General features: G+C 37.2%; 1 protein-coding gene across 15 annotated transcripts in view; it reads right to left on the minus strand.

Moving 5' to 3' along the window:
• Positions 1-15,933, minus strand: part of kst (spectrin beta chain, non-erythrocytic 5 kst) — a 436,819-nt gene that overhangs the window by 69,657 nt on the left and 351,229 nt on the right. For 9 of the 15 annotated variants that reach the window (XM_070097938.1, XM_070097942.1, XM_070097944.1 and 6 more), the window contains 5 exons: positions 15,257-15,439; positions 14,052-14,174; positions 10,208-10,344; positions 7,496-7,588; positions 6,280-6,413 (listed from right to left, as the gene is read on the minus strand). In XM_070097938.1, coding sequence (XP_069954039.1) covers positions 6,280-6,413; positions 7,496-7,588; positions 10,208-10,344; positions 14,052-14,174; positions 15,257-15,439 — 670 coding nt within the window. The remainder of the gene's footprint in view (positions 1-6,279; positions 6,414-7,495; positions 7,589-10,207; positions 10,345-14,051; positions 14,175-15,256; positions 15,440-15,933) is intronic. The other 6 variants (XR_011393672.1, XM_070097936.1, XM_070097940.1 and 3 more) reach the window with 5 other exon arrangements.

A 15,933-nucleotide genomic window follows, 5' to 3' on the forward strand; every position in this document is an offset into this window, starting at 1 on the left:
CAAATCCATACTTTCCCTAGGCTTTCTTAACTTGTTTAACTCACTCCAAAATTTTTTCTTATTTTCATTAAAATTTCTTGACAGTGCCTCTCCCACTCTTTCATCTGCTCTCCTTTTGCACTCTCTCACCACTCTCTTCACCTTTCTTTTACTCTCCATATACTCTGCTCTTCTTATAACACTTCTGCTTTAATAATATTAATAATATTATTATTAATATTAGTACGTATGTATTATTAGAGTTAGAGCTAAAGAAGTAGCAATAATGTTGAAAGATAAGTTATGGCAGGAAAAGAGGGACAATAAATTTATTAATTCAAGGATTATGTGGAGTAAAATAAAGGTTGGATGTGAAAATTGGGTTATAGTAAGCGTATATGCACCTGGAGAAGATAGAAGTGTAGAGGAGAGAGAGATTTTGGGAAATGAGTGAATGTGTGGTGAGTTTTGAACCAAGTGTGAGAGTAATGGTGCTTGGGGATTTCAATGCTAAAGTGGGCAAAAAAGGTTGTGGAGGGAGTAGTAGGTAAATTTGGGGTGCCAGGGATAAATGAAAATGGGGAGCCTTTAATTGAGCTATGTGTAGAAAGAGGTTTGGTAATAAGTAATACATATTTTATGAAGAGGAGGATAAATAAATATACAAGGTATGATATAGCACGTAATGAAAGTAGTTTGTTAGATTATGTATTGGTGGATAAAAGGTTGATGGGTAGGCTCCAGGATGTATACATTTATAGAGGGGCAACTGATATATTGCATCATTATTTAGTTGTAGCTACAGTTAGAGTAAGAGGTAGATGGGAAAAAGAAGAAATGGCAACAACAAGCAAGAGGGAGGTGAAAGTGTATAAACTAAGGGAGGAGAGGTGGGCAGAAAGGTAGGCTGGTGCAAGTATGAGTAGTGTGTGTGTGGGGGGGGGGGGGGTGTTGAAGAGGGTTGGAATAGTTTTATAAATGCAGTATTAGAATGTGGGGCAGAAGTTTGTGGTTATAGGAGGGTGGGTGCAGGAGGAAAGAGGAGTGATTGGTGGAATAATGAAGTAAAGGGTGTGAAAAAAAGTGAAAAAATGAGTTTATAAGAGGTTTTTACAAACCAGAAGTGTTATAAGAAGAGTAGAGTATATGGAGAGTAAAAGAAAGGTGAAGAGAGTGGCAAGAGTGTGCAAAAGGAGAGCAGATGATAGAGTGGGAGAGGCACTGTCAAGAAATTTTAATAAAAATAAGAAAAAATTTTGGAGCGAGTTAAACAAGTTCAAGAAATCCTAGAGAACGAATGGATTTGTCAGTTCAAATCAGAGTAGGGGAGTTAGCAGATGGGGAGATGGAGGTTTTGGGTAGATAGCGAGAATATTTTGAGGAACTTTTAATGTCGACGAAGAAAGGGAAGCGGTAATTTCATGCACTGGCCAGGGAGGTATACCATCTTTTAGGAGTGAAGAAAAACAGGATGCGAATGTGGGGAGGTGCGTGAGGCATTACATAGAATGAAAGGGGGTAAAGCAGCTGGAACTGATGGGATCATGACAGAAATGTTAAAAGCAGGGTGGGAAGAAGTGTTGGAGTGGTTGGTATTTTTGTTTAATAAATGTATGAAAAAGGGGAAGGTACCTAGGGATTGGCAGAAAGTATGTACAGTCTCTCTATATAAAGGGAAGGGGGGCAAAAGAGATTGTAAAAATTATAGAGGAATAAGTTTACTGAGTATACCAGGAAAAGTGTACGGTAGGGTTATAACTGAAAGAATTAGAGGCAAGACAGAATGTAGGATTGCAGATGAGCAAGGAGGTTTCAGAGTGGGTAGGGGATGTGTAGATCAAGTGTTTACATTGAAGCATATATATGAACAGTATTTAAATAAAAGTAGGGAAGTTTTTATTGCATTTATGGATTTAGAAAAGGTATATGATAGAGTTTTACATGATGGTAGGATTGCTGGTGTCCTTTTTTCTGTCAAATGAACATGCAAGATTTCAGGTATGTCTTGCTACTTCTACTTACACTTAGGTCACACTACACATACATGTACAAGCACATAAATACACACCCCTCTGGGTTTTCTTCTATTTTCTTTCTAGTTCTTATTCTTGTTTATTTCCTCTTATCTCCATGGGGAAGTGGAACAGAATTCTTCCTCCGTAAGCCATGCGTGTTGTAAGAGGCGACTAAAATGCCGGGAGCAAGGGGCTAGTAACCTCTTCTCCTGTATATATTACTAAATGTAAAAGGAGAAACTTTAGTTTTTCCTTTTGGCCCACCCCACCTCGGTGGGATACGGCCGGTGTATTGAAAGGAGAATATGATAGAGTGGATAGGGGAGCAATGTGGCAGATGTTGCAAGTACAGTGGTCCCTCAATAATCGTCCATAATCCGTTCCTGGAAGTGGGACTATTATCGAAATGGACGATTTTCGAATCAATTTTCCCCATAAGAAATAATGTAAATCCAATTAATTCGTTCCAGACACCCAGAAGTATCAACAATTTTTTTTTTACCTAAAAGATAGATTTACATGCACAAAAGAATGAACATTCAACATGACAGTTACCTTTATTGAAGGCTGTTGTTGTTGAATGGAAGACAGGGAGGAAGAGAGAGGGAAGAGGTTATTTGGAAGGGGAATCCCCCTCCATGAGGACTCTAGGGCACTAATAAAATGTATAAATGAACATTGGTAATAGGGGTAGTTGATGAGTGGAACTGTCTGCCTAGTAGGGTGATCGAAGCTAAAACATTGGGTAGTTTCAAATTCAGGTTGGATAAATACACGAGTGAGAGGGGTTGGATTTGAGTCGGACTTGCACCTGAGCTTATTGCTTGGGTAGCATTTGTTCTGTTAGTGGGTTGGATTTGTGAAGAACTGGCCTAGTATGGGCCAACAGGCTTATTGCAGTGTTCCTCATTTCCAAAGCTCTAAAAGCTATGGCTTGGGTAGTTTCAAATTTAGGTTGGATAAATACACGAGTGAAAGGGGTTGGATTTGAGTCGGACTTGCACCTGAGTTTATTGCTTGGGTAGCATTTGTTCTGTTAGTGGGTTGGATTTGTGAAGGACCGGCCTAGTATGGGCCAGCAGGCCTGTTCCAGTGTTCCTACTTTCTTAAGTTCTTATTTAACATCACACTTACCAGTAGGGTGATCGAGGCTAGGACCTTGGGTAGCTTCAAGAAGAGATTGGACAAATATACAAGTTGGAGGAACTGAGTTTGATTTGTGTCATTGGGTACGGGAGTAAATTCTTGGGTAGCTTTGGGTGGAGGTCATTTTGATAAGGACCTGCCTTGTATGGGCCAGTAGACCTGCAGTGTTCTTCCATTGTTATATTCTTATTGGCTATTTGTTTGTGTGAGGGAGGGATGGCAAGTTTATTGTTGGAGAATATGACACTAATATCAACTCAATGGCTTATTTATCTATCACAATTCAGCTAATATGACATAATAAACAATATTAATAACAGAAACATGGAATATACTGTAGAATGAATAAAATAAGTCATTACGAATGTCACGAGAGGTGTTGTGTTGTGTTGTTGTTGGGTATATAAGGGCCACTGAGTGTAAGCCGTCCATAATGGTGGTGAGGCGGCGGTGGTTTTTGTAGCCCTATATAACTCCAACAACATTGGAGGAGTTGGTAGAATCGCTGAATCACTGAAGAAGGAACCCTCTACCACCATCACTATATCCTTCTACCACTATTACAACTGTTACCACCATCACTACTACCTTCTACCACCATCACTACTGCCTTCTACCACCATCACTACCACCAAAGAAAGCTTCTAGTGCCAGCCCTTTGGTAAAGAATGTGAGAAACACAATTTATGAAAAAGTTTGTAGAAAAATACAAAGATGGTGGTGGTAGAGTGGAACAGTTGTGATAGTGGTTGATGAACATAAGAACATAAGAAAGGAGGATCATTGCAGCAGGCCTGTTGGCCCATGCTCAGCAGGTCCTTTACAATTCATCCCACTAACGAAACATTTTCCCAACCCAGTCCTCAATGCTACCCAAGAAATAAGCTCTGATAACTCTATCCACTCATTTGGGACTTGCAAATGAGTGGATAGTTATCAGAGCTTATTTCTTGGGTAGCATTGAGGACTTGGTTGGGAAAATGTTTCGTTAGTGGGATGAATTGTAAAGGACCTGCCGAGCATGGGCCAACAGGCCTGCTACAGTGATCCTCCTTTCTTATGTTCATCAACCACTATCACAACTGTTCCACTCTACCACCACCATCTTTGTATTTTTCTACAAACTTTTTCATAAATTATGTGTTTCTCACATTCTTTACCAAAGGGCTGGCACTAGAAGCTTTATTTGGAGCCACGGTAGCTTATTTAGCACTAAAATCAATGGAATATTCTGAAATATTTCGTAGGAGCATGTGAGGGGACCGTCACTCACTGGTAAACAATGGCACACTGGCTGGGAAGGAAAGGCCGAGGCGGATCAGAGCGTGAGTACGCGTCCAGGACGAAGGACTATTAGGACTATTAGCGAGTTACCGGACCATTTGCGAGCCAATATTTTGACGAAAAAACAGGACTATTTCCGAAATGGACGACTTTCAGGCCGGACGATTATTGAGGGACCACTGTATATGGAATAGGTGGTAAGTTACTAAATGCTGCAAAGAGTTTTTACGAGGATAGCGAGGCTCAGGTTAGGGTGTGTAGAAGAGAGGGAGACTACTTCCCGGTAAAAGTAGGTCTTAGACAGGGATGTGTAATGTCACCATGGTTGTTTAATATATTTATAGATGGGGTTGTAAAAGAAGTAAATGCTAGGGTGTTCGGGAGAGGGGTGGGATTAAATTATGGGGAATCAAATACAAAATGGGAATTGACACAGTTACTTTTTGCTGATGATACTGTGCTTATGGGAGATTCTAAAGAAAAATTGCAAAGGTTAGTGGATGAGTTTGGGAGTGTGTGTAAAGGTAGAAAGTTGAAAGTGAACATAGAAAAGAGTAAGGTGATGAGGGTGTCAAATGATTTAGATAAAGAAAAATTGGATATCAAATTGGGGAGGAGGAGTATGGAAGAAGTGAATGTTTTCAGATACTTGGGAGTTGACGTGTCGGCGGATGGATTTATGAAGGATGAGGTTAATCATAGAATTGATGAGGGAAAAAAGGTGAGTGGTGCGTTGAGGTATATGTGGAGTCAAAAAACGTTATCTATGGAGGCAAAGAAGGGAATGTATGAAAGTATAGTAGTACCAACACTCTTATATGGGTGTGAAGCTTGGGTGGTAAATGCAGCAGCGAGGAGACGGTTGGAGGCAGCGGAGATGTCCTGTTTAAGGGCAATGTGTGGTGTAAATATTATGCAGAAAATTCGGAGTGTGGAAATTAGGAGAAGGTGTGGAGTTAATAAAAGTATTAGTCAGAGGGCAGAAGAGGGGTTGTTGAGGTGGTTTGGTCATTTAGAGAGAATGGATCACAGTAGAATGACATGGAAAGCATATAAATCTATAGGGGAAGGAAGGCGGGGTAGGGGTCGTCCTCGAAAGGGTTGGAGAGAGGGGGTAAAGGAGGTTTTGTGGGTAAGGGGCTTGGACTTCCAGCAAGCGTGCGTGAGCGTGTTAGATAGGAGTGAATGGAGACGAATGGTACTTGGGACCTGACGATCTGTTGGAGTGTGAGCAGGGTAATATTTAGTGAAGGGATTCAGGGAAACCGGTTATTTTCATATAGTCGGACTTGAGTCCTGGAAATGGGAAGTACAATGCCTGCACTTTAAAGGAGGGGTTTGGGATATTGGCAGTTTGGAGGGATATGTTGTGTATCTTTATATGTTTATGCTTCTAGACTGTTGTATTCTGAGCACCTCTGCAAAAACAGTGATAATGTGCGAGTGTGGTGAAAGTGTTGAATGATGATGAAAGTATTTTCTTTTTGGGGATTTTCTTTCTTTTTTGGGTCACCCTGCCTCGGTGGGAGACGGCCGACTTGTTGAAAAAAAAAAAAAAAAAAAAAAAAAAAAAAAATGCTTCTAAACTGTTGTGTTCTGAGCACCTCTGCAAAAACAGTGATTATGTGTAAGTGAGGTGAAAGTGTTGAGTGATGATGAAAGTATTTTCTTTTTGGGGATTTTCTTTCTTTTTTGGGTCACCCTGCCTCGGTGGGAGATGGCCAACTTAAAAAAAAAAAAAATAAGAAATAAATCATGAGTAATATATAATGCCTAGGTGTGAATAACCAACTTCTGACTGATAGAACTGGTGAAAATACTTTTGTAACTGAACCCACATGCAGCATGCACTTACCAGCACCTCTGTTAAAAGGAGAATTTGATCGTAACATATCCTGGCGCAAGCTGTTACCTCTCTTAAGACTCGTCAGGCTTGTCTGTGACCCAGATCTATAGAGACCATCTTCATCAGGGACTTCTAGAGTTTTCCTGTTTGAGAGACCAAAAGTATTAGAAAGGAATTCTTAGATATTCTATTATTCACAAAAAAAAAAAAAAAAAAAAAAAAAGTAAACATTGCATTTTTCAACTGGTTCCTAAGTGTACTGTTATTTTCTGATGAACTACAGGCTAAAACAAACTAAAATTTCTTGGGGTTGTGAATTATATTACTTAAAATTAGTTTGTAAGTTGTTAATATAAGTGTTCAATAACTAAAAATTTATTATGGTAAGACAATATTCCATGTTTTGTGTCATATTAGGCATTTATTTTTTTTCACATTCAAGGGTGTTAACTTAGAATGCTATAAATATATCACACAACTATAAACATACTGAATAGTCCCCAACACCAGGCAATGTTTAATAAATTACAAAGCTGTATGCTCTATGCGTAAATGTTTATCTTGAACCTCCCATGTAAACAGAACACGGGAAGAATGTATACCATCACCATTTCATTTTAACCATACGGTTCATATCCTTAACACCACAAACTCTTTATAACGACTTTGCATAATCAATGAAACGTGCTCTGATAGATGTTTCTGAAGCTTTTCTAAGCATTTTATACTGCAAAATTTTAATTAAATTTTATTTTGTAATGGCAACTTCAGATCCCTAATATTCACACAACTTTGGGATAAATGAGGAGCTTCAACTTTCATCATTGCTTTGATATAAATAGTACTAATGCTATCAAAATACCAAGTAACCAATATAAGCAACTGATACAAATGGCTTTTGTGATGCAATTAAACCTAACAATACAGATTTACATTACCACTGAACCATGAATCATATACACACTTCAACCATTTTTTCATCAAAGAACATTTAACATTAAAAGCATTCCTTTTAACAAGTTAAAAATATTGACAATTTTATAAACAACTATGAAGTGGTTGAGATGTGTACTTATGACAGGTTCTTGTCATGATGCACTATTGCAGTATATTCCCATGGCCAGTTTACAATAATAAGCAAGTTATTAAATTTCAGAAGCTGTGCGTCGATGCGATGTCAGACCAGGTGCTCCAGGCATGGTTTAATTGATTAGTGCATCAATACCTTATCAGAACCTCTCCCAGAGAGCTTGAACGCTTCCGGTACCTTGGATGAACCTCAGGAGTGCTCGATGTCTCAGCTGCCTCAGAGCTGGAACTGTGTGGGCAGTGCAAGGTCAAGTGAGGTCAGGAAAGATGGGTCAGTGCAAAGAGGTCAAGAACATGCTTCAAGTAGTCAAACTATTAAAGAAAAAATCTCAAGGAATTTGAGTGCAGGGAAGTCTATTTAAGAAAGGGGCGATATTCATGCAAACCATCTTATAATAGCAGTTTTGTGATACAATATTACCTGTACAATTTTATATCCCAAAATGCAATCAACTAATGCTACCATGCAATCTTGGTTAAAATGAAAAGCTAAATGCTAAGTTAGGGTCACATTGGCCTGTCATAAGCCAAGGGCATCAAATTACAATTTTTTTTTAATACTCTATAAAAAGCTATAGTCTTATAAAAAACGACAATTAAGTAACAGTTTAAGAATGTAACTCAATATTAACTAATACTTTTATAGAAATATACAAAAGCAAGACAAACATATTGCAAATATACACAAAACAAATTGGATGTAAAAAAAAAAATTAAATTTAGAAAATTAAATGTTTTATATACTAAGGAGCTACAGGATGTCTGTACAGTGGTATCACAATTGAAATCAAATAATTTGCTATCTTGGTAGCAATAAAAGATAAATTCAATGATACTATCTATACATGTATTGTAAATGCCAATAACAATGATGAGAGCTTCAATATATGTACCTAAACTCCTGCAAATACCTAATTTAAAAAAGTTATTAGGAAATGGTCGATATGCAACATGCTGATGAAAACCATTTCTCTAATCTGAACCAAAGGATTTTCAGCTTTTAACTGAACATTGATCATGTCATGCTTTGTAATCTAGAGAAAAAGAAAATAAATTAGCCAGGATTAATCTTTATAACTTTTACAACTAATAGCTAAACTATAAAATTACATTTAGTGCCCAGAAGTACATCCATATCAACACAAAGGGCATGCAAACCTGCTTCTGACTGCAAAACAAATATAACCAAGCAAAACCTATTTACTCTAAGAAAATAAACATTTTTTTTTTTCCAAATTTAATTTCTGTGTAATGAACAAGAAAATATGAATTTTTTTTTATACCGGCCATCTCCCACCGAGGAAGGGTGACCCGAAAAAGAAGAAGCACTTTCACCATCACTCTCCATCACTGTCTTACAAACAGTGTGGAATATTTCCACAATTTTCAAGATTTTAATAATTCCAGAACAAATATTTTACTTTTTACATTTGTTTATAATGTTTATAATAAAGGAATATTACTTTAGAGTTTATTGCAATTTGCTTTATGGTTTGTATAAAACAACATACCAAACCATGAGCTAAAAATCACTCAGCATTTGGTTAACAGTTAATTTAATCACAAATTCAGCACTTTGTGATGGTTAGCTGTAAGGAGTTGCATTCTCACCTCCCCACATCTTTCACAGATTCCACTGGATAATTCAATCAATTTGCTCCAAGATAGCAATTATTCTACAAGAATTGCAAGAACTTTACGAATTAAATACTAGCCATGCATATTTCATGATTTACATGACCACTTAATACCTTACACGTTTCAGGCAGAAAAATAACACTTGAACATTACCTTTGGTTTTCCAGACACAAACTGAAGTAAACAGCTGGCTGTAGTGTCTTGTTTAAATGTCTAACATTACCTTCCATTTCCCAGATATAAATTTAAGAAGTTATCAGCGAGATGCATTAGCTCTTTAACCCGTAAACGGTCCAAGCAGATCTACGTTCACATGTGTAGTGCTACAAAAGTAGATCTACTTTTTTTTTTACATATTTTCAAATATAACAAAAAAAAAAAAAAAGTAGATCCAAGTTTTTACACATTTTCAAATGTAAAAAAACAAAAAGATCTACTTTTTTTTACATACTTTCAAATGTTGAAAAAACGTATATATACGTTTGGACCGTTTAGGGGTTAAATAACAATTTTCTATTCTAATACAGAGGATCTTACTGTTTTACAAGTGTACCTGTTAAAAGTAACAATTTCCCAAATGGCACCCAGACACAAAAGTAAAACTTGATTAAAAAAAATAATTATGGGATATAATAGGAAAGTACTACCTGCTGTAAGTAATTGATAACCCCAGTAATAATGGCTAAGTAAGCCTATAGGCTGCTAGCAGCAATAACCTGACTGTGTTGTGGACTTGCAGAGGATTAACAGCAATAACCCACTTATGGTGGCTATGCGAGCCTGCAGGCCACTAACACCAACACTGGTTATGATGGCTGTGTACCTGTAGGCAACTAACAGCAACAACCTGGTTAGCCAGGCACTTGATAAAATCTGGCCTAAAGCCACTTACAGAATTAATCTAAAATAAAGAATAGGAAAGAAAATTAAAGGAATGACTGGAAACTGCTAGAAAAAAAAAAAACTAGCAAAATCCTCTGCTGCATTGCAGAAATTAAACTGGGAACACAGGGAGACTAAACAGTGGTATGTGATATTTGCCATGGGCCATCCTGCTGTGTAATGCAGTAAGGTGCAGAAGACTTAACATTGCATGGTACAGTATGTATGTACTAATTTTTAACGTTTAATATAGATATTGTACTTTAATAATTTGATCATTCAGTTGCATAAACTATGATGCTTGCTTTATTTTTACTACAAATCTTACCTAGAATGAGATTCCGGTTCCCGCGTAGAAGGTGACTTCGCATACTCTCCATTCATTGACAATCGTACTCTTTCCATATCCTCTTTAGTAAACTTTATTTCCTGAGTTCTGCGCCTTTCATCTTCACGCCGTCGCTCCTGTTTGAGAAATAGTTTTTTTTTTTTAACCTCATAAGCCATTTCCCCACCAAGGTAGGGAGAAAAAAAAAATTCACTATCATTCATTCAAATACTCTTCTCAGAAGTGTGCTGGTTAATTCAGATGACCTTTAACTACAACATCCCCAACTTTCCTTCAAAATGCAGGTACTGCCCTTCTCATCTCCAGGACTCAAATTCTAGCTAACAGGTTTCCCTAAATCCCTTCACACATGTTATATTCCTCACTCAAACAGCACATCCATTGAAAGTCACTTGTCTCTACTAGCTCCAACTGAACACTCTCACAAACCTGCAGTATGGTCAAGACCCTAACAATCAACCTTGACCCTCCTACAATTCCTGGATATACCCCTACCCCTCCTACTTTCTACCCTAGACTTTTATACATTTTTTAACGCACCAGCAGTCTCCCACTGAGACGAGGTGACCCAAAAAGAGAAGAAACACTTTCACCATCACTCATTATCACTGTCTTGCCAGAGGCATGCCAATACAACAATTCAGATGCTCCTCCAAACTGCAAATATCCCCAACCCTCCTTCAGAATGCATGCACAGTACTTCCCACCTCCATGATTCAAGTCCAGCTAACCAGTTTCCCTGAATCCCTTCATAAATATTATCTTGCTCGCATTCCAACAGCACGTCTTCATAAAAACCACTTTCCTCTAACTCTTATTTAACATGCTCACACATGCCTGCTGTGTGAGCATGTTAAACAGGAGTTTGCTTCTTGCTTTGGATTCTTTGAATATTCACTCAATATTTATTACTCTCAGACATCTCTCTACTGTCTACAGCCTACTTCTCACTGCAATGTTCAAAACCCATGACTCAAACCCATACACAAATGTTGGTACAACTATAATTTGGTACATTCTTCTTTTTGCCTAACTTTTGTTTGTAACACAATGGCTGCTTCCCATAGAGGCAGGGTGACCCAAAAAAGAAAAAACTTTCATCATTCAACACTTTTTTTTTTTTTCAACAAGTCGGCAGTCTCCCACCGAGGCAGGGTGACCCAAAAAAAGAAAAAATCCCCAAAAAGAAAATACTTTCATCATCATTCAACACTTTCACCACACTCACACATTATCACTGTTTTTGCAGAGGTGCTCAGAATACAACAATTTAGAAGCATACACATATAAAGATACACAACATATCCCTCCAAACTGCCAATATCCCAAACCCCTTCTTTAAAGTGCAGGCATTGTGCTTCCCATTTCCAGGACTCAAGTCCGACTATATGAAAATAGCCGGTTTTCCTGAATCCCTTCACTAAATATTACCCTGCTCACACTCCAACAGATCGTCAGGTCCCAAGTACCATTCGTCTCCATTCACTCCTAACACGCTCACACACGCTTGCTGGAAGTCCAAGCCCCTTGCCCACAAAACCTCCTTTACCCCCTCTCTCCAACCCTTTCGAGGACGACCCCTACCCCGTCTTCCTTCCCCTATAGATTTATATGCTTTCCATGTCATTCTACTTTGATCCATTCTCTCTAAATGACCAAACCACCTCAACAACCCCTCTTCTGCCCTCTGACTAATACTTTTATTAACTCCACACCTTTTCCTAATTTCCACACTCCGAATTTTCTGCATAATATTTACACCACACATTGCCCTTAAACAGGACATCTCCACTGTCTCCAACCGTCTCCTTGCTGCTGCATTTACCACCCAAGCTTCACACCCATATAAGAGTGTTGGTACTACTATACTTTCATACATTCCCTTCTTTGCCTCCATAGATAATGTTTTTTGACTCCACATATACCTCAACGCACCACTCGCCATTTTTCCCTCATCAATTCTATGATTAACCTCATCCTTCATAAATCCATCCGTCGACACACATTATGAAAATTCTAGGTAGTAGGTTGGTAGACAGCAACCACCCAGGGAGGTACTACCGTCCTGCCAAGCTAGTGTAAAACAAAAACCTGCAATTGTTTTACATGATGGTAGGATTGCTGGTGTCCATTTTTCCGTCTCATAAACATGCAAGATTTCAGGTACGTCTTGCTACTTCTACTTACACTTAGGTCACACTACACATACATGTACAAGGATATATAAACACACACCCCTCTGGGTTTTCTGTTATTTTCTTTCTAGTTCTTGTTATTGTTTATTTCATCTTATCTCCATGGGGAAGTGGAACAGAATTATTCCTCTGTAAGCCATGCGTGTTGTAAGAGGCGACTAAAATGCCGGGAGCAAGGGGCTAGTAACCCTTTCTCCCATATAAATTACTAAGCTTGAAAAGAGAAACTTTCGTTTTTCTTTTTGGGCCACCCTGCCTCGGTGTGGTACGGCCGGTTTGTTGAAAGAGGAAATATATTATGAAAATACTGTATGCTCATTTGTCATCTTGAATACGACACTGTATAATCAAACTACTAGTAACAAATTTGTTTCTAACAACTCTAGTAGTACTGTACACAATTCTGCCTACCAATTTTCTGGTTGGCTATTATAAAGTATCCCTAATCATTGTTTACATATAAAATTTATAAAAGTATATTGTGTTTATACACGACTTGTGCAATATTCTCCATGAAGACCGATTAAATTTGCTAAAGCTTTTCCTTTACTTGTACTGCAACTATAAATCATTACTAGTCAAGGTGAAATACTTGCAACACCTAAACACCTTGTATTTCACCATACAACTGCATTTCTAGTGTCTAGGAATATAAACTAGGAAATCAAACTTGGCCCTAAATTAACTCTTCAGATGAAGCCAATAAATCATTATGCCACTCAAATATTCAGACAAATATTTAACAGCTTAATATTTTTCCTTCCATTTTAATCTTAAGAACCTCAAATGACATAATACTAATAATAATCCTAGGTAGTAGGTTGGTAGAGAGCAACCGCCGAGGGAGCTACTACCGTCCTACCAAGCAACTGTAAAGCGGAAGCCGGTACTTGTTTTACATGATGGTATGATTGCTTGTGTCTTTTTTCTGTCTCAAACATGCAAGATTTCAGGTACATCTTGCTACTTCTACTTACACCTGGGTCACACTACACATACATGTACAAGTCTATATATATACACCCCTCTAGGTTTTCTTCTATTTTCTTACTAGTTCTTGTTCTTTTTTATTTTCTCTTATCTCCATGGGGAAATGGAACAGAATTCTTCCTTAGTAAGCTATGCGTGTTGAAAGAGGCGACTAAAATGCCGGGAGCAAGGGGCTAGTAACCCCTTCTGTATAAACTACAAAATTTAACGAGAAACTTTCGTTTTTCTTTTAGCATGATACACGTTTATACAAAGGAGTGTAACAATTGGGTGAACATGCCAACAGCCCCTTAATGTGTAGAGCATTTTGGGCAAACTTAAGACTAACTGAATGCAATAACAATGCTGTAATTGTAAATATGGTCATTAGGCGAGTTACAAGGAATACAAGAAAATTGCATATTCTATTAGTTCATGCTATATGGCTTTAATAAGTTATGTAAAAAAGAATTACAGTTTTGATATAGTACATATAAAATACAGTATTATAATTTAGCCCAATTTAAAACAATGAAGTTGAAACAATTTTAATTCTGAAGTAATTATTAAATAGCTGAGCAATCAAGCACAATTTGCAACACTGAAATTGAATATAAACATCCCACTGCTGGACAAGTCACATGAACATGCATACATACATCTGTGATTCGTTGAACCTCTTTACGTTTAATATTTTCCATGCGTTCCTGTTCTCTTCTAGCTACTTCTGCCTTCCTGTCATTCTCTTCACGTCTCTTCTGAGCCTGGAATTCTCCTTCAATCTGAAAGTGGGTGTATTGAAATTTATGAACAAAACGTACCTTTTATTATACAGTAATTCTATTATCTTTGCATTCTTAACCCTTTGAGGGTACAAGAATTTTCAAAAAAATTTTATTTTTTTTTCTTATGAAGTGGTAGAGAATCTTTTTTCTGAAGGTAATAAAACAAAAGTACAAAATTTGATGGAAAACTGAAAAAATTACACTATTGTGAATTTTACTGCATCAGTGATATTTACACATGAGCAATTTTGCCTAATGACTCCTATTTTAAGCCAATTTACATTATTCCAGTTGACTAAAGTCTTAGCTATTTTGCTAGTATTACTTCTATTTCATGGAATGAGCACAAGAAACTGCTCAATCAACTATTTCAACAACCCAATAGTGATCAGAAATTGGTAATTTGGTCAATTTCACACAAAGTTCAAAATATTCCAATTTCAAAATAGTGTCCAGAATAAACAATGCAGACATTCCTGGGACTAAAACAACATTTCCTCTGTTTATTAGTTATGTTTCGTGAATGTATATCAGACCCACCTGTTGACACGTATTGGACGCATGAAGTCGCTACTAAAATCAATCAAAATCACCTCTATTTCTGTATTATATCTTCCATTCTATCAATTGAGACCAAGAAACCGCAAATACAACCGTAAAAAACATACAAAAATACAAAGCACAATCGGTATTTCAATCCAAAAACGGTTTAATTATTTTCTCATTATGCACTATGTGCTGCAGGATTTGTTTTATATGGTGCACACTTACCACAGAAGCATTCTCTCATATCTAGGCTCAAATTTACCGCTCACAGCTCCTCTGAGTAAGCCGACCTCATGACGTAGAACTACGGTTTGGACCCCTCAAAGGGTTGAACAATTTTCAAAAACACAAAGACAATTACAAAATGACAGCAATGGATAAAGAAATTAGCAATTTCTTCACTATTTTAATGAAGACAATCATGCAAGTCATTTTCATCTATACATCTTTGATCATTTTTACTCGTATACCTTTGAAGATATGTACTAAGTATCACTTCATATAAGAAACTTAGTAGTTTTAAGTATACTTACTAAAGTGAATCTCTTAATAGGATCCAGCTTATCCTCCTGTGCATCAATTGTTTTTAGGAAGTCATCATGACACCTGATCAGCTCTTCTACCTCTGTTATAGAATCGCCCATTTGGTCTTCCTTGACTATAGATTCACGTGATTCTATCCATGCTTCAAATACCTGAGTGTCCCGCAAAAATACCTGCAAAATATGATTAATTTGGTAAGAGCAGTGACAGTGAAAAAGATATTTTTGCCATGATACAAAGTGGCAAAATATTAATAAATACTTAAAAAGCAAAAAGAAATATAGGTGAGGATTAAAATACTCTAATGCCACATTAATCCTTTCACTGCCTACACTCCTGAAACTGAATATTGCTCTCTGTATATAGTAAAAAAAAATCCGAAGGTAATAACAAAATTATAAAATTTGATGGAAAACTTAGAGCATTATGCAGGCACAAAGTTAGCAGTCTGGGCACAACTTGTGCAATGGAAATTGTGCCCTATTTGCTCCATTAGATCAAATTCTTTGCTATATCAACTCAAAAACCACTTAAATACTACTTTAAATTACACAAGATCAAACTACTTTTCCCATCATGCACCACATGGGGCAGGTTATTTTTTTTTTTATACTGTAAACACTCACCGCAGACATTCCCTCACATCTGTCAAGGTTTACCCCTCACA

Source organism: Cherax quadricarinatus, chromosome 60, assembly GCF_038502225.1.
Source record: "Cherax quadricarinatus isolate ZL_2023a chromosome 60, ASM3850222v1, whole genome shotgun sequence".
Classification (NCBI taxonomy): Eukaryota; Metazoa; Arthropoda; class Malacostraca; order Decapoda; family Parastacidae; genus Cherax; species Cherax quadricarinatus.